This window comes from Nannobrachium achirus (genome assembly GCF_963921795.1).
Source record: "Nannobrachium achirus genome assembly, chromosome: 15".
Taxonomy (NCBI): domain Eukaryota; kingdom Metazoa; phylum Chordata; class Actinopteri; order Myctophiformes; family Myctophidae; genus Nannobrachium; species Nannobrachium achirus.
Window position 1 is genome coordinate 38,591,785 of NC_137822.1, and position 24,690 is coordinate 38,616,474.

General features: G+C 40.4%; 2 protein-coding genes across 13 annotated transcripts; both read right to left on the reverse strand.

Moving 5' to 3' along the window:
• Positions 1 to 326: 326 nt before the first annotated feature.
• Positions 327 to 24,688, reverse strand: LOC308298954 (low-density lipoprotein receptor-like). 12 transcript variants are annotated; one of them, XM_080742657.1, is made up of 19 exons: positions 24,345 to 24,688; positions 23,397 to 23,460; positions 21,519 to 22,228; positions 20,405 to 20,545; positions 18,497 to 19,818; positions 9,874 to 9,970; positions 7,062 to 7,184; positions 6,529 to 6,651; positions 5,801 to 6,178; positions 5,043 to 5,165; positions 4,715 to 4,837; positions 4,246 to 4,368; positions 3,847 to 3,975; positions 2,763 to 2,955; positions 2,375 to 2,552; positions 2,106 to 2,259; positions 1,917 to 1,982; positions 1,694 to 1,817; positions 327 to 1,550 (listed from the first exon to the last, which is right to left on the reverse strand). In XM_080742657.1, the coding sequence occupies exons 6-19, from the start codon at positions 9,944 to 9,946 to the stop codon at positions 1,364 to 1,366; spliced, it is 2,097 nt and encodes a 698-aa protein (XP_080598783.1). In that variant the 5' UTR covers positions 9,947 to 9,970; positions 18,497 to 19,818; positions 20,405 to 20,545; positions 21,519 to 22,228; positions 23,397 to 23,460; positions 24,345 to 24,688; the 3' UTR covers positions 327 to 1,363. The 12 variants fall into 12 exon arrangements, 11 of the variants coding, with proteins under 11 accessions (XP_080598783.1, XP_080598785.1, XP_080598789.1 ...); XM_080742659.1 differs by having other exon boundaries at positions 21,519 to 21,694; positions 21,870 to 22,228; positions 23,397 to 24,688; XM_080742663.1 differs by having other exon boundaries at positions 18,497 to 18,560; positions 19,736 to 19,818; positions 23,397 to 24,688.
• LOC308298956 (zinc finger MYM-type protein 1-like) lies at positions 12,755 to 18,488 on the reverse strand. Its single transcript, XM_080742665.1, has 2 exons — positions 13,472 to 18,488; positions 12,755 to 13,246 (listed from the first exon to the last, which is right to left on the reverse strand). The coding sequence occupies exons 1-2, from the start codon at positions 15,343 to 15,345 to the stop codon at positions 13,237 to 13,239; spliced, it is 1,884 nt and encodes a 627-aa protein (XP_080598791.1). The 5' UTR covers positions 15,346 to 18,488; the 3' UTR covers positions 12,755 to 13,236.
• Positions 24,689 to 24,690: the final 2 nt, after the last annotated feature.

Consider the following 24,690-nt stretch of genomic DNA (forward strand, 5'->3'; position numbering starts at 1 on the left):
GAAAACCATTCAAAACATAGAGCTTTGCTCAGGGTGTAAAATCCCAAGTAAATAGATTAATAAAATAATGAGTATAACAATTAACCAGTTCTATATATTATCTCTATTGTAACTCCCAGGGGGTCCTCAGAGTTACTACAGGGCCTCCAAATCTTTGTGTGATAGAAACGTTTTTCTCCTTTTTATATTAATCCCTATTATTGAATTATTCCATTATACTTAACCAAAAATAGAAGATACAAGCTCACAACGCCTCGCAGTGAGCTTGTAGATCGGCTATGTTCGGCAAAGAGCTTTGGTGTAGAGGGGAAAGAGCAGACTAAGTACAGAGTGAAAGGTCAAGTTTATTAAGTATTGATGGTTCAAGTGTTTACATATCTGATAACACAAATTGACATGAATCCAAAATACACTGATGATTGTGCTGTCAAACGATGAAACTATATGGAATCTGGGGGTCCCTGCTTCATCTCTCTCTCAGCTAAGGGGTCCTTGGCCTGAAAACGTTGAAGACCCCTGCTCTACACTGTGGGCCTACATTAAATATGATTTACAAAAAAAGTTCACAATGTGATACATTGCAAAGCTGAGTGTTAATTAGAGTGTATTGCCATGCAACTCATTGTAATACAGAGTGTGATGTTGATTTGTTAAATGTTTGCCTCAGAATAGAGACAACATAGCCTACTGTTGAAGTGGTTAAAAAGGCTAAAAGCCGTGACAGGCAATAACATTGCTATTGAAACCTCAGAACTGACTCACTAGTGGTAATGTAGTACAAAAAAATGCATATTTTTATTAACAGTTTGCTAATAGTACAATTTCACAATGAATGTCCTTCACACATGACTTGCATGACTTGTTGGAAAAAAGGAAACAAATGTTTGCCTATAAGGATTCAAGATAGAAGATTTATATATGACTAACGAATAAGGAGCAGAGAATTATAACCTTGTAACTAATGAAATAGCCCACATTGTTCTTCCGGCAGCACCTATATTTGGTGTAGCTGATGTGTACTACAAAAAAGAAAGAAAAAAGCTAACCAACATGAACGCACACAAAGTAGTGCAATTAATACCATTGCTGACATTATGAAAGAATAAGGCATCTCTACAAGCACTAGCAGAATGCTATACACACACACATATATATATATATATATATATATATATATATATATATATATAAACACTGTGTGCAGTGTAGTAGTGTAATAGGTGTAATAGTGTAATTGCTTGGTCTAAGCTATGCCTGAACAGACACACAGACAGACCCATGTGTAGATGGCTCGCTTCCTACAGAGCCACACCATTAAAAGCAATTATTTAGTTTTGCATTAAGCTATTGTCTGTATCTAAAGTTACACAGCAACTCTCACGGTTGACATAGCCCTTCTGGCCAGTGAGATGGTGACATTCCTCTCCGTGTCAGTGGTCATTCTAGAGGTTGTGTCCAGTATACAGCTGTAAGTGGTTGACAGGTGCTCCTCTGACACATTCCTGAAGTTTAGAGATGCTGTCATTTTTAACAGTCCAACATCTGTCTCTCTGGAGAGGAGAGGAGAGAAGAGGCATTTGTGATTTGTGTGTGTGTGTGTGTGTGTGTGCGTGTGTGTGTGTGTGTGTGTGCGTGCGTGCGCGTGTGTGTGTGTGTGCATATGTGTGCGTGTGTGTGTGAGAGGGGAGCTTACTTTGTAGAGTTGTAGTACACTGATAGACTGCTGTTTTTATCCACACGTGAGTCTCCATTCATCCAGTATAAATCATCATAGTCACCCATCAGGATAGCTTTGCAATCAATCCTTAGCAGTGAGTCTGTAAGCAGTTTCTACATTATTAGGCTATTACTGTATCTAAAAGAGTAATCTTGCAACACGCAATCAAATGTCTTCAAATGGACATGCTGAGGCTTACCATCATCCACCTCAAACACCTGCCCTGATTGAGGGTTTATAATAGTTGGAAGTTGATCTGGTGTTACTGTGAAACATAGAGAAAAACATTTTAAGAAAGTATTTTACATAACATAACATAACATAACATAACACTATACAGTACATACAATTTAACAATAAAAATAAATAAAATACATATAAATCTCACTGCTCTTATCGACAGAGACATCATATGTATGGGTCTGATTATACAGCTGACCGTCATACAGGTAAGACCTGGTGCATGTGAACAGACTACCGTTCTTATCGTCATCTTCATTTAATACGTAAATGTAAGATGAAGATTGCAGTGACACAGTTCCCTACAAGAAACAGACAAAACAAAGTATTAAAGTATTAATAAAATAGAATAAATGCAGAGACTTGTGTATTGTATGCTGTAAAATGTGTTTCACTGGAGCTTCTTATACAAAATACCTTGTGCCAAGCAGTAATGTTCCTGGTTAGTCCAGGGATCTTTGAATGAGGTGGGCATTTCAATATGCAGGATGATCCTTGATAACACCTATGTGAGTAATAGGTTTCCTCTAGACAATCTGAAGTCTGTAACAGTGCTGAGCATACCGTCAAACGCCAGGTACGGAAGGAGACATTCCTGTTATAAAGAAAGACAAGGCCTTAATGAAGATTACATTGCTCTCTTATAAAGTTACATTACAACAGAGGCTTTTACTTGAATAAAGCGGTGGTGCTGCTATGCATCTGTCTGCAATAAGAGTTTTAAAACATGGTCGCTTGAGACAAACTCAGACAATCTCTAAAAACCTGTATATTTTAGTATAATATACACATAAATATACTTTACCCCAGAGAACATGTGTAGTTATTCCCCTGGTGAAAAGTGGAAACATTCAGAGCAATCAGGTACCTCCCATGGGTCAACACAGGATGCTGCTTATTGGGCTGATCCATCCCATCCCAAGTCCAGTTCACTTTAGCTTTAGGGCACTTAAGCACCACCATGTCACCCTCGGCCACATTCCACTGCATCGCTGCAACTGATTTTAAACAAATTCATTTGATTCGGCATTAGACTCACTTTATTCACCGGGTACACATTTTGCACAGGAATTCGATGAGGTGACAATGGTGCAAGTGTGCTCAGATAATAAACTATAATAATAAACGTATAAAGTGTATAAAGCACTTTTCGAAATCAATAGCCGCTTTCCAATCCGAGGGATTCACACTTTGAAGTGCGCATTTCAAGGGCTATGACGTCACTGGTCACAGATCTACAAGCTCACAATGCGTCGCAACGCAACGCATTGTGAGCTTGTAGATTGCTATTTGGCGCGGCCCAGTGACGTCATAGCCCTTCAAATGCGCACTTCAAAGTGCGAACCCCTCGGATTGGAAAGCGGCTAGTGTCTGGATGATATATTTTGTTAATGTTTTATTTTAACATAGTAATCACATGGTCATTAGTAACAACCACCTGTTTTACCCTGGCAAGTTCCAACTCTTAACACTAACAACACTGTTATGCTTCCAATGAAAACACCACCAATACACACACACACACACACACACACACACACACACACACACACACACACACACACACACACACACACACACACACACACACACACACACACACATGCATGTTTGGAATTATATCAACTTGAAATCACAGACATTATATTTCAACACATGCATGGAGTTACACACATTTATTGATAGAGTAGCTATATGGAATGGAAAGGTGATTAGATCCTTAAAAAAAAAGCTCATCCAAAAAGAAAATGTAGGAAGGAGTTTTTAAATTGTGATATTTATACTGAGCTTGTAGATCGTCTGTTTTCCATGAAAGTTTGCCTTTTATGACATTCCCAGAACAGGGAGGCTAGGGTTCATGTGTTTAAGACAATGAAGTCAAACAATACCTGATTCAGCCTTGCAGGTCTTTGTAACAGGATCTATCTCATAGCCCTGCCTGCATTCACACTTGTAGCTTCCGGGCAGGTTGATGCAAATCTGACTGCAAATATCTGGATCGATGCACTCATCAATGTCTGCAGGTAGTGGGAGAAAAGATCAAAATGTCAAATCTTATTAGAGTGTAAATCTCAATAGCCGAGTTTATTTAAGCTGTGCAGGGCTGTGTCTAGGAAATTACATTTCCATTCCTTTGAATGGGATCCTCTTGGGTGGGTGTAACAAAGGTTACACCCAGTTTCTCTAGTATGGGTTGAAACCTCAAACAATCGTTAAAACCATGTTCTCATTTGGGTCTCCATTTCCCTCTGTTTAAATGAGCATAACAATGGTGTCAGTCCTCTCACCTTGACAGGTTTTCTTGTCCGCCGCAAGGCTGTGTCCAGCAGGGCAGGAGCAGTTGTAACCGACCTTCAGATCAGTACACAAGTGAGAGCAGCCTCCGTTGCCAGTCAAGCACTCGTTGTTGTCTATGTGGAATCAAATATAAAAGAAAGAACAGTCAATGCTAGCGCTCATGACAGACTTTTTCCATATGGAAGCTCACTATTTCAAACCACTAACTACCTTGGCCAGTAATCCCTGACTACCAGGCTTGCTATTCCTGTCATAGTTTCCAAGCTAAGATATGGTTTTCTCTTTTTCCCCCCCAATGATGGTATGTCGGAGCAGAGCTTGAGAGAGTGTATTCCTAAATCACACTGGGTATACAGAGTTCTTGAATTACACAATATTTGCTAACAAATTCAATAAGCCTGCAGTAAAAAAAGGAAGGAAAGGTGTTTCTATACAAGGTTGCAATGACATTTTACTTACTACACTCTTTAACAGGTTCATCTGACCAGTCTTGACAGTCTCTCCGTTTATTGCACACCTTCTCCATGCCAATACACTCCCCACTGCGACACTGGAACTTATCTGGGCCTTCACACACATTCTCTGAGGAGAAGAGTAGGTAAATACATCTGCATTAGATAGATGCATGTAGACATAACTCACTGACTTCTTCTGAAAATGCAGCAGGCACATTCATCTGAGTCTGAATTGCTTATATAAGCACACTAGCAAAAGATATGCTGTGACTGAATGCTGTGACTGAATGACGATTAAACTAAATAGGATATCTGTTGGATCTGAGAATCACCTTTGTGACAGTCAATCTCGTCACTCTGGTCCCCGCAATCATATTCTTTGTCACACTGCCGGCTGCCATGGATACAGGTACCATCAGTGCACTGGAACTCATCTGGTCGGCAAGTAGGACGACCTGCAAAAAAGAAACCTGACGTTGCAGTGTTGGTGTATTTATTGAAAGATGTTTTCAGTTCAAATTGTCTGAAAGCTCGTTACGGCTCAAGAATTTGAGATTCAGCACAATACCAGCAATACAGAAGTGGGGTCTAGGGCTGTCACGATTATGACATTTTCCATGGCGATTAATTTTCACTCAAATAATGGCGATTAATGATTTAATTGTGTTTTTGTTATCGACAATACCATTTCTGTTTGGCTTGTAGGCTTTGAAGTTGCACATGGCAGATATGACACATAACCTAAATATACAAAGAAATTACTGACATATTTGACATCAAAAAGAACATTGATAGTGGATATAGCGGATCTACAAGCTCACAACGCGTCGCATCGCGGTGCGTTGTGAGCTTGTAGATCTGCCATTTCCACAATTTTTGAAAATGTTTGAAAATATATGAACAGTTTTCAACACGGAAACGATTATGACAAAAGAATTGCGATTATGTCAAAGAATTGCCATTAGACGATTATGTCAAAGAATTGCGATTCGAAGATTATGTAATAATTGTGACAGGCTCAGTGGGGTCCAAAAAAAAAGAGGGTTAGGGTTAGGTTAAGAGCTAAAAATGCTGAAACGAGGTTGCTTACTGCAGTTTGCTTCGTCTGATCCATCCTGGCAGTCCACCCCGCCGTCACAGCGCCAGGTGCCATGGACACATTCCCCGCTACCACAGTGGAACTCGTGGGAGCCACACGGCATCTCTGTCTTCTCCGGCTGCCGACCCACACAGTTCTGGGGCCACTCGTCAGAGCCGTCGGCGCAGTCCCTGTCCCCGTCACATGCCCACAGGCCAGGCACACACACCGTGTTGTTACACTGGAACGCACCCATGCTACAGGTGGCGGCGGGACAAGCAGACTCGTCCGAGCCGTCCGAGCAGTCGCTGTCCACGTCGCACACGAAGGAGGAAGACACGCATTGTCCGTTGGCACAGCGGAACTCGTCAAGGGTGCACGCCTTAGCCGCTGTGGGTGTACAGAGTAGGGTGTTGATACTCAAAAAGCAATCACTAAAATAATAATAATAATCTTCTGCCAATTAAAAACATTTTGCCTATTTTATCATTTATTCATTTGTTTTAACACATTTTTGGCTTTTTAATGACTCTCCTTGCGTTCAATAAAGTCATATATCCATCTATCGGCTTGTGTTTGGATTGATGGATTAACCACCTTCAACCTGACCCTATTTTGGGCATGTCATTATAGGTGAAAATGTTTAATAATTTAAAAAAGAAACCCAGAGATCTACTGAAACAGGGCTTAAGTTAACTATTTTCTACCATTCTAGTAGATAATATACTCTAATATCTTACTGCAGTTCTGTTCATCAGCTCCATTGTCACACTCAGCCTTGCCATCACATCTCCAGCCAGCAGGAATGCACTGTCTCCTGGTCCCACCACAGCTGAACTCAGTAGACAGACAGCTCCTGGCCTCTGATGATGGAAACGGGAAGAAGCACAGAAGGAATTCCATCAACTAATCAATAATGGATGAGTCCTGTTTCCGTTTCTTCTTTTACAAATTTACAGAGCTGATAGGCTACTGTACATAAGGTTGGGTTTGGTTTATTGGCCCATGACTACATTTATGGTGTACATTTAGTCAATCATTTACCACACCACTCCACAGCTACCTTTTATTTGTAGTTATGTTTTGCAGTAGACTGGCATTCAAATGGTTATACCATTATGATTATGTTAATCGAGTGGCAGCCTCCACCCTAGATCTGTTTATGTCAAACATTCAAATAAAGAGAGAGGACTGGTACAGTTCTTTATTTCTTAAATGTACATTTTACACAGTTCTTTTTGTGTAAGTACTGTATACATTATACTGTATTTACCACAGCTAGTAGGCAGCTCATCGGATCCATCGTCACAGTCATCACTTCCATCACACACCCATCTGTTGGGGATGCACTTTGAATTTTCACACCGAAACTGCCTTGAGTTGCATGTTGCTGCATCTATGTATAAGAAAATACATAAAAGAATAAAGAGAGAGAGAGACCATTAATAAAAAACTATTGCAACATTGAATGAGTTTGTCCAACTAGCATTGTGGCAGAGTCAAACTGTAATACTAAACCGGTTCAGTAATTATAAAAAACAAACAAAACTTCTGTCTCCAGGCCACCGGAAGTCTTTTTCAAGATTGACTGAAGAGCATTCTGGTGATGCTCGCGGAGGTAGAACTGAGAATGTGTCCACATACAGTCACTAAACACTCTAGCTGGGAAGGAACACTGAGACGATACAGCTTTTTACAAGTTGTTTGTGATGACATTCCAGCTCATATGAGCTTATTAATGATTGTCACGATAATGAATTCATAATATCAAATCTTACATATGATATGACAAACTCTGTTATGAGTGTTTGATAGTGAATTATGAACACATTATGTCAACATAAGATAACTCCTATCCTGGTTAAGTTAATATACAACCATGATGACTACAAATTACAGTGTCGAGATAAAGATTACAAATGGTGTGAAACTACACAGTTACACTGTGTATTGCTACATCAGGGATTAACCATTATGTTCATTGCGACCGTCAGGGAGCAGTTTACTATGAAAACCTCCACCGGCCGTCCGTCCGTCCGTCCGTCACACGTCACACGTCACACCTTTGTTTGTGTACGGTGTGATGTCATATATCTTCAGTATGACATCACACCACATGTGTACACAAACCTTTGTGTACGTTGCTGTGGCAACAGTCTGTTGTTGCTGGTCTGTTAGTGTACGTTAGCAACCACCTTAGCAACCATGGTTTTACCCTAGCAACCAACTGTTTACCCTAGCAACCAACTGTTTACCATAGCAACCATGTTTTTTTTACCCTAGCAACCAACTGGGCATAAAAGGGATTCTGTTAGGGATCTCCATATATGGGCATAAAAGGGATTCTGTTAGGGATCTCCATATATGGGCATAAAAGGGATTCTGTTAGGGATCTCCATATATGGGCATAAAAGGGATTCTGTTAGGGATCTCCATATATGGGCATAAAAGGGATTCTGTTAGCTGTTAGTGATCTCCATATATGGGCATAAAAGGGATGCTGTTAGGGATCTCCATATATGGGCATAAAAGGGATTCTGTTAGGGATCTCCATATATGGGCATGAAAGGGATTATGTTAGGGATCTCCATATATGGGCATAAAAGGGATTGTATCCCAGATGATGCCCTGTTAGGAGATCCACACTAACAGAATCCATATATGGTCCTACCGACAGCTGCTTCCAGAGGATCAACAACAACAAAAAGCAGCAAGAACACAAAGCCATTGACAAGGCCCTGCAGAAAATGCATGACACGCTGCTGCGCCACACTCAGCACCCCTAAAAACCAGTACTTGGGATTTGTTGATGTAAATGTTCACATAGAGTGTAATAATTGGTAAAACAAACTTTTGGCCTATTTGTGGAGATAAGCGACCAACGGTCGCTTATCTCCCGATTAGGGAGTCTTACTGGTAGTGACATTTCTCAAGTGACTAAGAGCCCCCGCACCCTTATATGGATGGATTCACTTTTCTCACACACACACACACACACACACACACACACACACACACACACACACACACACACACACACACACACACACACACACACACGTGCATGTTTGGAATTATATCAACTTGAAATCACAGACATTATATTTCAACACATGCATGGAGAAACCTGCACCTTGACATGAACACAGAGATTACAGTTACACACATTTATTGATAGAGTAGCTATATGGAATGGAAAGGTGATTAGATCCTTCGTTTTCATTTTACAAGGCACAAATACTTAGTTTCCATACAATCTATTATTTGTATTGCAAAAAGATTCTATACTGATTATGTGCATTTTAAAACTATACGATACAAAGCCAAAACTGTACGATATTTTGCTTTTGCGAACAAGATTTTTTTATTTGGTTACTATATCGTTACACCCCTATACATGTATGTATTCAGTTTGGGTTTTGAGAAGTTCTTGTAGTCATAGGCGGCGCCAGGGGGGTGCTTTCAGGTGCTTTAGCACCTCCAAAGAAGCCCATAGCACCCCCGTAGCACCCCCAAGAAATGCTCAGCCAATTTTCTTTTTTCAGTCATCAAATAAAATTATCTTTGTTCAAATCTGTGACATTGGTGAAAAAAAGATTCCTGCCCACTAGAAGTCCTTCATGATAAGTTAGGAGAAAAATAAAATGTGCCAGAAATGATCAGTATCTGCATTGTGTGCAGCCTATAGCCTGCCCTATACATCACTCCTTTTATTTTTAATTACCATTTATTTAATGTGACTTAACACTTGTGATGCGATACTTGAATTGTACTGATTGAACAGTGATTCGCTTTGTCAAGAATAGTACACTAGGCTTTTTTTTTCTTTTTTTGGTTGTTTATCAGAATAGTGGATTTTGCAATGCAGCACAAGATATTTGGCTGTACGTATAGGCTTTTGGAGCCTAGCAAAAATAAAGATAAATAAATGTGTGTTTGTTTAGGCTCTTATACTGTATATACGTAAATTGGTAGGCTATATCCACAAATACTTAGCACCTCCATTAACAGCCAAGCTCCCTTCCAGCACCCCCATTAAAAATTGTCTGGAGCCGCCACTGCTTGTAGTTCAAGTCATCACGTACCTGATGCTGTGTTGAATCCAGCCACTGCCAACAACAGCCACACCAACCACAGAGCCCTGAGGCTCGCCTTCATCTCTCCTAATGATCTTAAAACAAACTGACACCAGTAAACAATATTAATAATGCTTAATGATAGCAGTACAGTATTTTCTGGACTATAAGGCGCACCTGACTATAAGGCGCACTGTCAATGAATGGTCTATTTTCAAACTGTTTTCATATATAAGGCGCACCTGACTATAAGGCGCACATAATAGACGCTACCGTTGCGTTATGCATCCAACAGATGGAGCTGTGCTAAAGGGAATGTCAATGTCAATGAATGATCCATATATAAGGCGCACTGGACTATAAGGCGCACTGTAGTTTTTTGAGAAAATTAAAGGCTTTTAAGTGCGCCTTATAGTCCGGAAAATACGGTATATCTGTTTTATTAGACGTCAGCTCTCCTGTTCCAGATGAAGGGATGGAAGTTACAACCAACTAATATGATACTATGCATGTAACTCCTCCCATAGGCACAAAAACTCTTTTAAACACTTTCAAACTTTGTACATTGCAACACATGTTTGCACAGTAGGGGGAAGAGTGGGGCACAATTTGAGATACTTTTTACATTTGCTCCCCTCTAGCCGAGCTAAAAGATATATCATTAATTCAGGATGTTTCCTAACAATGGCCCCTCACACACACTAGCCTTGCGTCCTTTACTCTACAGTTTATGCTTGCGTCACACCAACACACAATCGCTAACTTGCTTTGATAGACTGGAATGCTCATCAGTACTAAATCTCAAATATAAACTTTGTGTGTAGGCCTACTGTGTACCTTGCTGTTGTAATCGCCAATTGGCCAAAATACAATGTGTGTGAGTTCCAAAAGATTAGGGTAGCGATGTCTCAGTGGATGTTTTCAACCCAAATGTGCTTGTCGGTAGCCTTAAAGGAGTAGTTCACCCCCAAAATGACTTATTTTCTATTGATTACTCACATTTATTACAATAAATGTACCCCCATTGATGGGGACCCAAATGCAATTGAGACGGGTCCCCTTCCGGAATCACTAAATCTCAAATATACTAACCTTTGTGTGTGTACTCTGTACAGGAGCGTGTCGATACACGGGTGATTGTTAACCTGGTGAAAACATAACCTGCCGACGCGGGAGAGTAGCTCATCTGTCGATGTTGGTGAATGTTAGCCCATGACTAATATCAGGGGCTGAACAGTGTTTGTGCCAAGTTTGGTGCAGATCGGAGCAACGGTGCACCTCGCAAGTCTGGATGTTATGTTTGACCGTGCGGTCTGTGCAGCTTTTTTTTTGTTTTTGTTTTGGTAAGATATTTATTTGGGCTTGTCTGCCTTTATCGAAAGTATTTGTAGTACATATAGGAAATGGGGAGAGAGAGAGAGAGTGACACGCAGCGAAGCCCATCAGGATCGGAGGGGGCACCTCCTCCTGTGTATCAGATGCGTATCAGATATGCTTTCCTCTAGGCAATTTTAATCTAGGATATTTGCCTATAATTTGGGGTCGGCCATATACGTAGCAGAATGGTTAATGAGTCCACCTAGGACTCTGGAGGTCCCCCAAGTCCCAGGTACGATTCCAGCTCTCAGCAATGTCTCAAAGTGTCCCTGAGCAAGACACTCAACCCATAACTGCAACTCCCTCCATGCTCCACTGTGGGCAGCACAGAGGTGAAGGTGAAAACTAAAGTTCCCCCTTGGGATGTGATAGGTATAAAACTATATATAGGCTATTATGATGACACACACAAAAAAGGGACTCCAGGGCAGTGGTGTGTTCTAGATTAGTATTATATTTTTTATATATTTTTTAATTAAACTTTACTAATGAAGTCTATTGTTGGTCTATTGTTTAATGTGTGAATTCCTTCAACAGAGGCAGTTTTTTTTGTCTTAAAACCCATAGATTTGTCATTTCACTGTCATCTGTGGCCTGACAAGGCACTCCCATGACAACTTTAGAATATAGTGAGGCATCACAGCTGAGCTGTCTGTTTTTACTGTACTGCTACAGCCTCTCATAACAATGGACTCTGCTGCCATCTAGTGGAGACAGAAGTCGAGTAGCTCAACAGACAAATCTCTCATGAACTAGTTTTTCCAACTCATGCTGTGTCAAACTATCATTGATTTGAGATGCATCTCCTGTGGTTTTAGCTGTTTGTATGGTGAAGTGTACGAAGCCCATGATTTAAAGTCTATATTAGGCCTATATTGTCAGATAAGGGGATTTTATTGTTGAATAAACGTTATCTGTAGCAATGGCTAAAGATTTTACATTGTAGACTGATACTTCTTGGTTATGTTTTACCTATGATCCTTGATGAGCATTTCTATGCATTAATGAGTTACTTGGTGTTTACCTTGCTTACAAAACGTGAAAACCATTCAAAACATAGAGCTTTGCTCAGGGTGTAAAATCCCAAGTAAATAGATTAATAAAACAATGAGAATAATGATTAACCAGTTCTATACATTGTCTGTATATTGTCTTGACACCCTCTACACCAAGGGTCTTCAACAGAGTTCCTACAGAGTTCCTCAGAGTAACTACAGGGGGTCCTTAAAATCTTTGTGTGATAGAAACCTTTTTTTACATTTAGCACTTGAACCCTAACTTCATTATTCTGAGAACTTTAGCCAAAAATAGCAGACCTACAAGCTCTACAAGCTACAAAGAAACTTCAAGTTTATTAGGTAATGACTGTTCAATTATCTGAAAACACAAATTTACATGAATCCAAAATACACTGATGATTGTGCTGTCAAACGATGAAACTAAATGGAACATTGTTTAACAACTGTTGAAGTGGTTAAAAGGCAAAAAGCTGAGACAGACAATAACATTCGTATTGAAACCTCAGAACTGACTCAATAGTGGTAACAGTAGTAAAAGAGCAAAAATGTACATTTTGTATTGATTGAATACTTTATTAACAGTTTGCTAATAGTACAGTGGTACGCTTTCACAATAAATGTCCTTCACACATGACTCACATAACTTGTTGGAAAGTGCACATTTCAGCACCATATCAATAGGCACACAACATTTTTTTTCCTATAAGGATTCGAGTTCAAAGATTTAGCCTATAACTAACGAATAAGGAGCAGAGAATTATAAGCGTGTAACTAATGAAATAGCCCACATTGACAGCGCCTATATTTGGTGTATTTGATGTGTACAAAAAAGGGGCATCTCTACAAGCACTAGCAGAAATGCTTATGTTTTTTTTTCATATATTTAAATTGTGGAGGAAAACTCTCCCTCCCTCTCTCTGTCTCTCTCTTTGACTGTGCCTTCACTCCCTCGAGCCGGTGCTGCTATATCTGGGCCTCATCGTTTGCTAAAAATGAAGAAAGAAAATGGAAAGAAAGAAAACATATATTACAACCACGAAAGGCGTGTATCAGAACACATCAGAACTGCTGTCAATTTCTATCGATCTCAAATCACTGCAAACAACAAAGACTGCTGAACATGGTTCTGAAAAAAACTGCTATACAGTAAATAATACAGCAGACAAACCATTTACACTTTAACAACATGTAGGCCTATATATGTCACTTACCATTCATGTGTGTTCTTTATGGGAAAGGCGGTTCTCCTTGCAGCTTTGCGATTGATGAACTTATTGGCTATGACGTCCAGGTCCATTTCCTCCTTGGCCACATGCTGGTGACAGTTTAACAGAGCAAGGTGATTGAGTCTTGCTTTCCCCGTTGTGGACTGCAGATGGGCTTTCAGTCTCTGCAGGCCTGAAAATGACCTTTCCGAGCTGCACGATGTCACTGGGATAGTCAGCACTTGTTTCACCAGTCTTGTGACAGCTGATAACACACCTCTTCTTAAGAAACCTCTTTCAAAACCATGATCGCCTTTCAAGAACTCAACCACATCATGAAAAGTGTTCAGGCAAACTCCTCTTTGCCATGCTATGTCCAAGCACATGTCACGATGCAGCGTCAGCTGGACTTCATCGAAATCGTTCCCATAGAACTGCACTATGCGTTTGCAATCGCCCTTTCCCACCACAAAATCCTCGACATCTTGCATGTGTCTCAATACAGAGGCACCAAACCTGCAGTCCAGGGAAGATGACACTGTGGCCATGGCCTCAGAGTATTCCTGCCGGTGCATTTCTTCTGGTGTTTGGAAGGTGGGTCGAGGAGGAGCACCTCCATCGTCCAATCTGCGTCTTGGTATTGGCACAGCCGGCCTCTCCAAGTCCAGGTCAGTCGCTGCTGCAGTAGTGTTTTCCCACAATTGTTGGAATCCTTCGCGAAGAGACGCTACGTCTCCTCTGAGTGTGTCCACCATCTGTCTAGCGTTCTGAAGGTGCAGCGGCTGGTTTTGAAACGTGGCGTTAAATGTTTCCATGCACACAAAGATTTTCAGCATGAGATGCAATGAGAAAAATGTGCTAAACTGCAGTAGCTGAGCAAGCAGAATAGTGGCTCTATATCCTGCCTCATGTCTGTCTTCCACAGACAGGTGCTCGAGAAAGTCCAACAGTGCACCGTAGTTGGAAGCAATGGATTGTAAGGAGGCCATTTCCACAGTCCAGGCTTGGGGGCTCAGGGGTCTCAAAGACGGTGCGTCTTCGCCTTGGTACTCCTTAAACCAGGCGACTGGCTCTGGTGAATTTCTGATCAGTGTTATTGTGTCACAAACAACTCCCATGACGATAGCACACGCCGGGGTGTTTTGGGCGACATCCTGTGCAACTAAATCCAGAACACGTGCGGTGGGATGGGTGTACAGTGCTCGGGGCTCCAGCTCCTGCATGCGGGCTTGTAGGCCTGTTCCAATGCCAGGGAGCTTTGCAGCCCCCTCATAACAGTGTCCTCTGCATTTACTAATTGGCAGTGAGAGTCTCGTCAAGACGTCTTTTAACAGCTGAAACAGTGGCTCTGCTGTCTGCAGACCCTCTGCTCTCTCATAAAATCCAACAAAAAGTTCCTCTGTCTCCAGATTTTCAGTCACAAAACGAATACAGACGGACACTTGCTCTTTGAGTCGAAAGTCGGTCATCTGGTCCATCACCACGGAGAAACACTCAGCAGACTGTGTTTCTTCCTTGAGTATTCTCAGCAAATCATGCGACATTATTTCGGTCATCTCGCTAAGGATGTCATGAGAGAGCCATTGACTCGTGTCCTTACGATCCAGCCATACTTGCAGCTCTGGGATATCTTCTTCGCCACGCAATTTCACTAACTCGGCCACGCGCTTGGTCCCATTGGTCTCATCATCATCATCATCTGTTTCTCCTAACAATCCCTGGCACAAAAGGAACCGAAGAGAGGACAAAATGGCCAGCAAAGCTCGTCTTGCCTCGGCCATCTGCTTTTGTTTACCAGCAGCCGTCTCTGCAGCTCCTCCTGGTGCTGGGGTCTTCCATAGGGTCCTCTGGATGAATCTCTTCTTTGCTGGTGGTGCCATCCTCTTGTAGTACGTTCAGTATGAGTGCTGGCTAGCTACTCTCTGTGCCCCTTTTCTACTGTACCTGCCAGGTGATGGCCCATGAAAGACAAAACATGACATTTGCATGCCTATAGACGAGGCCCGCTCCAATGAATGGACACTGTGGTGATTGGCTGCCTGTCCATGATGGACTAGGAGGGGACGGGGGGGGGGGGGTCATTTACTTAAGTACTGTACTTAAGTCCAATTTTGAGGTATTGGTATTTTACTTGAGTTGTCCAATTTCCAATACTTTTACTTTTACTCCACTATATATCTCAGATCCAAATATTGTACTTTTACTCCACTACATTTATTTGAAAACTTTAGTCAGTTTTGTAGATTGATTATTATTACAAAACAACATGTATCTACAAGCTGTATATCTGTTTCCCAATGTATCTATTGCACACAACGCGCCGCTTCACGCTGCGTTGTGAGCTTGTAGATTGGCTGTTTTCACTACTTCTTAAACATTTGTTTTCAAATTTATGGAATTTCTTAGACTTATTTTATTTATTCTTGAGATTACTTTGAAAAATTGTAATTCATGAAAATCTGTCCCACTGTTTGGGAACCAGTGATCTTATGATACACAATAAAATGTTACTTAGTCAAGTAAAACAGCTTAATTAATTCCTTGATGTAAAATAAAATCAAAAGAGGGTGACAAAATGTTTATTTACATCCATGCTGCAGATTGTGTCATTGGCTCAATAAATAAAAGCAATATAGTCCATGTATTGATTGTTGAGTGAATCTTTACTCTGATGCAAACCTGGGAAGCAAACTGTTGGGATTTAGAAACGATTCTACAAATTGTCTCTGTCGGGCAGAAACCTTTTATCTTCATTTTCTAACTGTTTGTGTTTTTTCATAAAAAGAATGCTACTTGATCATACTACAGTATCAAACAAAAATAGCAGATCTACAAGCTCGAAACGTGACTCAAAGGGCGTCTTGCAGTGTTGATCAATTAACCACATAGACTAGTCTCACAGGGCTCTGGGCCTATTGTCTTCTAGGGCCCTTCCCTTTTCTCTGTACACTAAGTGTAATTGCAAAACAGTTTGTGTGTTAGGCTACTGTACGTTGCAATGCTGACTGATAATATGAGTTTATTGCAAGGCAACTCGTTGCAATGCAACTCTTTGCAATACAGAGCTTGTAGATCTTCTATTTTCACTTAGTGTTTGCCCCAGTGTTTACCCTAACCCTAACCCAATAAAGGGTTGAAGTGGTTTAAAAGGCTAACTGCAGTGACAGTCACTAAGAGTGATCCTGAAAACTCTGAACTGAATCAACATCATGAGTATTATTAATCGGTGGTGGGAAACTCAATTGTTTCATTTCAGTAAAACTAACTAAACACTGCAATGTAGAAATAGTGTTGCAAGTAAAAGTCGGGGCATTCAAAATGTACTGTATTGGCAACATTGAAATTACTCACCCTGTTTCCATTCATATGTATACAAATTAAATTAAATATTTAGAAAATAGCAGATCTATCTATCATAATTGTAGTGGAGTAAACGGTATATAACATCTGCCTATAGATGTATAGTGGAGTAGAAGTAAAAGTACCTCAAAAGTGTACAGTACTTAGTAAATGTACTTAAGTTGCTTTCCACCATGGTATTAATGACATAAACATTGTAAACTGGCATCAACGTTTTGAACCATTAACTGTATGGATGCCATGTCTGTCAACCACATTACGATAAAACAGGGAAGTAAAACGCTTTTTTGTAGGCAATTACTTCCCATAACTATCGCCAGTGATGAATCTTTGCCCAGAATACATCTTAAGATTTGATTGTGGAACTGGACGTCCACCCATAAAGTTGTTGTTCAATTAGGCTACTATCTATTTGTAAAAGTTAAATTTTACTCTCAGTTGTCATAGCATTGTGTAAAAGCAGTCTAATTCCACAGGAGCATGCTGGATATGGTGTTAATTGACCAATTCATCAGAGCTATAAGAGCTATAAGTCATCCTTTGTGCTTTACATTCTTGCATTCACTTATAGGAGGATAATGTTAATCACACCAATCTGCTCCATTGTGGACAGGATGCATCTTTATTCACATCCATGCTGCATGTATGTTAATGTGTCAACAAGTCAAAGTCCATTATTGAGTGAATTGTTACTCTGAGGCAAGCAGGCGGATATGTTAAACACACTGGTGCTATATAAATGCACTGTTAGCATTTACCTGAAGACATGGCATATGGGGGGGGGGGGGGTGATGTTTTTTTTGGTCATTGATGGGTCAATAACTTTGAGAGTGGAACTCTATAGCTTTACTGTTCACGTGTATTTCAGTGCATAATGATGGTTGATGGTGGCTCATTGTCATTATAAGCAAGTCATGGATGGTGGCTCTGGTAATTTGTTCTATGTATCACAGTAAAATGTCTCTTCAGAAAGTAACTTTTCCCCCAACTCCTTCAATTATCTGATACCAGAGTTTTTCCAAAGAGTACTTGAACGTGATGAAAAGTTAGTTGTTGTTTTTAGAAACATGACCAGAAACGGACCATGAAAGTTATAATAATGACAAATAAAAATAACATTATGTCCACTGAGAGAGAGCAGAAATACAGCATGTGAATCTCACATTATGGTCACTTATGGTTGTAGTGACCAAATGCTGTTGTTTCCAATTTAGTCCAATTCACACGAATATGACCAGGGTATCAAAGAGTCTTGTTAACGGGACATAGCCTGATCATGTTTTATTTTATTCTGTGATTTCTATGTTGCGCTTTCTTCTCTTTCGTTTGACATCAAACACCAGACTGTTTTGAAGAGAACAGAAAGACGTACTCAATAGTATTTCCATAAGTAACAAATACAGTATTTTGAGCTTGTAAAGCTGAAGGGCTGAAGTGTGATAGGAAACACATTAATGAGCCACTTGAACCTGTGTTCCAATAGACCCTCTGCAGTTGTTATTTCATCACAGGCTCTTTTTAATATGGTTCATTGTTTCAATATTGGCTTTTCAAAAATAGCAGATCTACAAGCTCACAACATTGCATTGTGACTGGTTGTGAGCGTGAGGACAGGTTCTTTTTGTTGTAGCATGACAACAGGGCATCAATTCACAACACAAATAATATTACCTTTAAATATGGAGATATGCTGTTTCTGCCCAGCAGCAATGAACTTGTCTCAGAGAAACTCTCCCTGGAGAAGGAGAAATTGTCAAATATACAGTTTTCACTTTTGACAATTATTTTGGTCTTGCTTGATGCGAAGGGATTAAGTGGGGGTTAAATCAGGGGTTCTCCATTTTTCAGACCGAGACCCCAAAAATAATCTGAATTGGGACGCCCCCTCCACCATATCAAACACTATATAGGAATTGTAGGAGTTGAGATATTACATTTTATTTACATGTTTACTATGTTTGCCTCTCAATATTTTACTGTATGGTCAATGTTTGACTATTTCATAGTGTAGTTTATTGACTCATTTTAGAGTTATTAAAAACGTCTTAAACATCACTTAAATTATCAGTTTACAAATACTGTTGAGAGTGAGAAAAGTTAAGAGCACACACACACACACACACACACACACCCCCACACACACACGCACGCGCGCACACACACACACACACACACACACACACACACACACACACACACACACACACACACACACACACACACACACACACATACTGTACACACACACACACACACACACACACACACACACACACACACACACACACACACACACACACACACACACCCAGGGGGCGTCCAGCTAAATGTCATAGACTCATAGGAATACAGTATGGACCCTTATGGGTATGTACAGAGAGTGCACGAATGGAACCAAATGGACCCATGGTTCCATTTGTACAGTCTCAGAGTTAAATTAACATTGGTTAATTGGGGTCCCAGAGATAGAAATGGCATGTGGTTTCTTCTGTTACTTTTATAACTAATACAGTTCAACTGACTTCAGAAAGAAGCATTATTTTGGATAGGAAACCATTATATAAGCATCACTGTTAATACGCTATTTAGGTCGCATTACACATGTTTTTTAAGGACAGTTGAACAGTAAAGTAAAAATGTTGTACCATTGTGTTTTCGAAGAAAGTTAATAGTATGCATAATTCTATGCCACCTGAATGGCAGAGTGGTGTCATCTAGGTGATTAGCCTCCATCCATTCACATGCACCTCCTCCTAAATTATTCTATAGACATATTGCCTGAATGACATCACAAGTGATATCAGAGATGATGAGGCGTGATATCGGGAGCTGATGCATAATTCAAAGTGATTAGCTTCCTGGCCGCCTCATTGGTCGAATAATGGATGCTTGAAAGGTATATAGGTGGACCTTGCTGTGTCTATGATCAGGTCACACAGTCAGGAGTACAGGACACAGACTTTTGACTGCCACGATGCCCGAGACCCATGAGCCTGTGACCAAAGGAAAAAAAAGGTAATGTCATACTTTTCTATATATTAGCTGCGTATGCCATTTATTTAATTAATTGTATGCACTGGAATAACTGAAAAAGAAACATAATGCCTATTATTTTGATGAATGAATGAATTATAAATGTTCCTTTTTTCAGGCAATGTAAGGCAATGTAATTGCATTATGTATTAAGTAGGACTATTATGTTGATATAACACAGCACAATAAAGATAAAAAGCCTTCTTCTTCAGAAACACTGAACTAATTTCTTTTTTCCTGTCTGTCTTCTCAGTAATACTGCTGCCACAATTCCATGTGGAGATATTGCTCTTTCTCAACATCCAAGTTTACAGGTCAGTCACAAGGTGTATTACTGGGTTTATTCATTTCACTTTCTTTGGTTCATTTGTTGGTAGTTTAGTGCATGAGCAGTTTTCGTTAGAAATGCTGTTTGCTACAAGCCCGAATTGTGCATTGTCACATTAAAGACCATTATAAAACCTTATCATGCCCAGCACCCAATAATGTTCCATGGCGTATACATTGAATAACATCATTCCATTTATATTTTATAGAGATACTTGCCTCCAGGATTTGACTATCATGTGTGCTCCATTGAGGAGACACAGGCAGAATATGACCATCCTGCAGTCAGCGCTATCATACGTCTCACATTGAAGACTGAACAAGAAGCAACCGATTGGATTCTGAAGACACGTTGCACCCCTGTGACATGGCGGAAAAACCACAGAGGAGCATCAAAAGGAGTGAAGACTATCTGTAATGTGAGAAACCATCATCTATACATAACTAATTCGACTGAGACACAGTATTATTGTTGTACAATGTGTTGATGTTATATGTAAATATGTTTCAGGTTCTCTGCAACTGTCAGCACAATGTGAGGGAGCGGTCAGCCACAGCATGCACCAGATCCACATCCAAAAACACTGACTGTCCAGCTACAATGACCGTGACCGTGAAGTGCGTCACTGAAACTGTAGGCGGCAGAAAGTCACGGTGAGTTTGTACATTCCAAATAAGTGCTTTACCGGTAATTCAAATGCAACTATTCCACGAAGGTTAACATATTTTGTGCTGATTGTCTAATTTTATTTTGTGATCTTTTTCTCAGGAGTAAGGACAAACACATGCCACAGTATCCTACTGTGATAACTCTCAAGAACATCCATAACCACAACATATATTCAGCTGACTTTTTGAAACACAGAGATGTTGGACCAAAGGCCATTGCGACTTTAACCAGACACTTTGAAAAAGGGGCCACTCCATCTTCTGCCTTACATGACCTCAATGTTGAGCTTCAAGCCGAGTTTGGTGCCAACTATGTATATGCTGCCGCTGACAGAGCCACCTGCCCTGACCTTGGGTTTTCCCAGAGGTAAGCATTCTGCACATTAAAAGATTAAAAGTTTAGTTAACCCTCCATTTGGTGTGAATGACAATGAACAGATTAATAACTTTTAGTCAGGCTTACTCAGTATTTCAGTGTCTTTCAGATAAATAATTAAATAAATATTAATATGTAATAATCATTACACATCTTTTTCTACAGGCTGCACAAAAAGATGTTTAAAGAGGAATTTGGCGTGAAGACAGGGCCAATCATGCTTGCTGCCCTTGAGAAACAAGTTGAGCAGTACAACCACACGTGTAAGGAGACATGTGCCAAGCTCACCACGTCAGCTTCAGGGACCCCTATTGTTGCCATCTGCTCCCCCTTAATGAAGCGTGTGCATCAGACAGGTCACAGTGGTGAACTTTGTTCTGCTGTGCCATTGTCTGCTCCAAGTGGCGACAAAGAGAATTCTGATCCTTCCATGGTACATGGCGAAGAAGCCGACCCTGAGAATTCTACGGAACATCCCTCAGTGGTGCATGGCGAAGAGGGTAAGAGAAATACATTTGCTGGTTACAAGTACCTAATTACATGTAAAATATTACTATATTATCAAATAATACAATATATTTAGGCTGCTGGACATTATGTGGGAGCCTATTGTGCACTGGTTGTGTTGTAAAGTTTCACCTTTTTTTTCACAGAAACGCCAGACACACCGGACCACCACACCACCATGATCAATGATCTGCGTAGAGCCATGGCTTCCTTGGTAAATAATCCATCGGTCGTTTCATCGGTCGCTACTCGCGATGTCGCTGATCTTCTCAAGCGGACACAAGCTGTTCTTGCTGCAGCTGCTGCCTCTGGCTCTCCTAAAGGAGCGACAGCCATCAGGCGAGGAGCGAAACGATCAGGCCCAATCATTAGATGTCAGCCAGGTTCAGCTGGCCATCGAGTGCCTGGTGGGCCGTGTAAGAGGCGTCGATCTCTGGCAACTCTGTCTGCGTCACAGTCACCGAGTAGCTGCAGCACTGACCATCCCTACTCTGCGAACAAGAAACGGCGACTTTTTCCACACCACAATTTGGCAGATTCTGTGGAGGATAATCACCCACATCCCAACAACTAATGATGTGAAGTCTTAATTACAAGTGAATATGTGTGAATTATTCTGCTTGCCTTTTCTGCTTCATTTTCACATTGTGACACTGCTGCTGAAGATATTGCTAAATACACTTTTTATTGTATATTTGTATTTTTTGTTCCACTGCCCTGGTATAACAGTTGAAACTGCACATTCATTTTAACTTTTACTGCCACTTTATTTGAAGTTGAAACTTTTTGTTGCACTGCCCTGGTAGGAATACAGTGTATAAAAACTGAACTAATGTCCCCTCATTTATGTTTGTATACTATATAAACGATGTATACTATTCTAGTACTTTTTAGTCCCACACTGCTCCCACTGCATTGATGAAGTGATCACTCAGGAGAGCACTTCACACAGTACAATTTAGGTATTTAGCAGGAGTTGCGACGACGCGTTGTGAGCTTGTACATCTGCTATTTTCAAACATTATGTACCTTTACCTTTTGAAGTATATTTTTCTGATCTAATGTAACGTCACACAATAATGACAAATAAAAATAACATTATGTCCACTGAGAGAGAGCAGAAATACAGCATGTGAATCTCACATTATGGTCACTTATGGTTGTAGTGACCAAATGCTGTTGTTTCCAATTTAGTCCAATTCACACGAATATGACCAGGGTATCAAAGAGTCTTGTTAACGGGACATAGCCTGATCATGTTTTATTTTATTCTGTGATTTCTAGACTTCTATGTTGCGCTTTCTTCTCTTTCGTTTGACATCAAACACCAGACTGTTTTGAAGAGAACAGAAAGACGTACTCAATAGTATTTCCATAAGTAACAAATACAGTATTTTGAGCTTGTAAAGCTGAAGGGCTGAAGTGTGATAGGAAACACATTAATGAGCCACTTGAACCTGTGTTCCAATAGACCCTCTGCAGTTGTTATTTCATCACAGGCTCTTTTTAATATGGTTCATTGTTTCAATATTGGCTTTTCAAAAATAGCAGATCTACAAGCTCACAACATTGCATTGTGACTGGTTGTGAGCGTGAGGACAGGGTCTTTTTGTTGTAGCATGACAACAGGGCATCAATTCACAACACAAATAATATTACCTTTAAATATGGAGATATGCTGTTTCTGCCCAGCAGCAATGAACTTGTCTCAGAGAAACTCTCCCTGGAGAAGGAGAAATTGTCAAATATACAGTTTTCACTTTTGACAATTATTTTGGTCTTGCTTGATGCGAAGGGATTAAGTGGGGGTTAAATCAGGGGTTCTCCATTTTTCAGACCGAGACCCCAAAAATAATCTGAATTGGGACGCCCCCTCCACCATATCAAACACTATATAGGAATTGTAGGAGTTGAGATATTACATTTTATTTACATGTTTACTATGTTTGCCTCTCAATATTTTACTGTATGGTCAATGTTTGACTATTTCATAGTGTAGTTTATTGACTCATTTTAGAGTTATTAAAAACGTCTTAAACATCACTTAAATTATCAGTTTACAAATACTGTTGAGAGTGAGAAAAGTTAAGAGCACACACACACACACACACACACACACCCCCACACACACACGCACGCGCGCACACACACACACACACACACACACACACACACACACACACACACACACACACACACACACACACACACACACACATACTGTACACACACACACACACACACACACACACACACACACACACACACACCCAGGGGGCGTCCAGCTAAATGTCATAGACTCATAGGAATACAGTATGGACCCTTATGGGTATGTACAGAGAGTGCACGAATGGAACCAAATGGACCCATGGTTCCATTTGTACAGTCTCAGAGTTAAATTAACATTGGTTAATTGGGGTCCCAGAGATAGAAATGGCATGTGGTTTCTTCTGTTACTTTTATAACTAATACAGTTCAACTGACTTCAGAAAGAAGCATTATTTTGGATAGGAAACCATTATATAAGCATCACTGTTAATACGCTATTTAGGTCGCATTACACATGTTTTTTAAGGACAGTTGAACAGTAAAGTAAAAATGTTGTACCATTGTGTTTTCGAAGAAAGTTAATAGTATGCATAATTCTATGCCACCTGAATGGCAGAGTGGTGTCATCTAGGTGATTAGCCTCCATCCATTCACATGCACCTCCTCCTAAATTATTCTATAGACATATTGCCTGAATGACATCACAAGTGATATCAGAGATGATGAGGCGTGATATCGGGAGCTGATGCATAATTCAAAGTGATTAGCTTCCTGGCCGCCTCATTGGTCGAATAATGGATGCTTGAAAGGTATATAGGTGGACCTTGCTGTGTCTATGATCAGGTCACACAGTCAGGAGTACAGGACACAGACTTTTGACTGCCACGATGCCCGAGACCCATGA

What these genes read in the sequence shown, in the direction of transcription:
- LOC308298954 (XM_080742662.1), bottom strand. Translation starts at nt 9,946, where the DNA reads ATGAAGGCGAGCCTCAGGGCTCTGTGGTTGGTGTGGCTGTTGTTGGCA. An exon ending in TGGATTCAACACAGCATCAG is followed by an intron (nt 7,185 to 9,873) that starts GTACGTGATGAC and finishes TCTTATACATAG; the next exon opens with ATGCAGCAACATGCAACTCA. An exon ending in ACATTACTGCTTGGCACAAG is followed by an intron (nt 2,260 to 2,374) that starts GTATTTTGTATA and finishes TGTTTCTTGTAG; the next exon opens with GGAACTGTGTCACTGCAATC.
- LOC308298956 (XM_080742665.1), bottom strand. Translation starts at nt 15,345, where the DNA reads ATGGCACCACCAGCAAAGAAGAGATTCATCCAGAGGACCCTATGGAAG.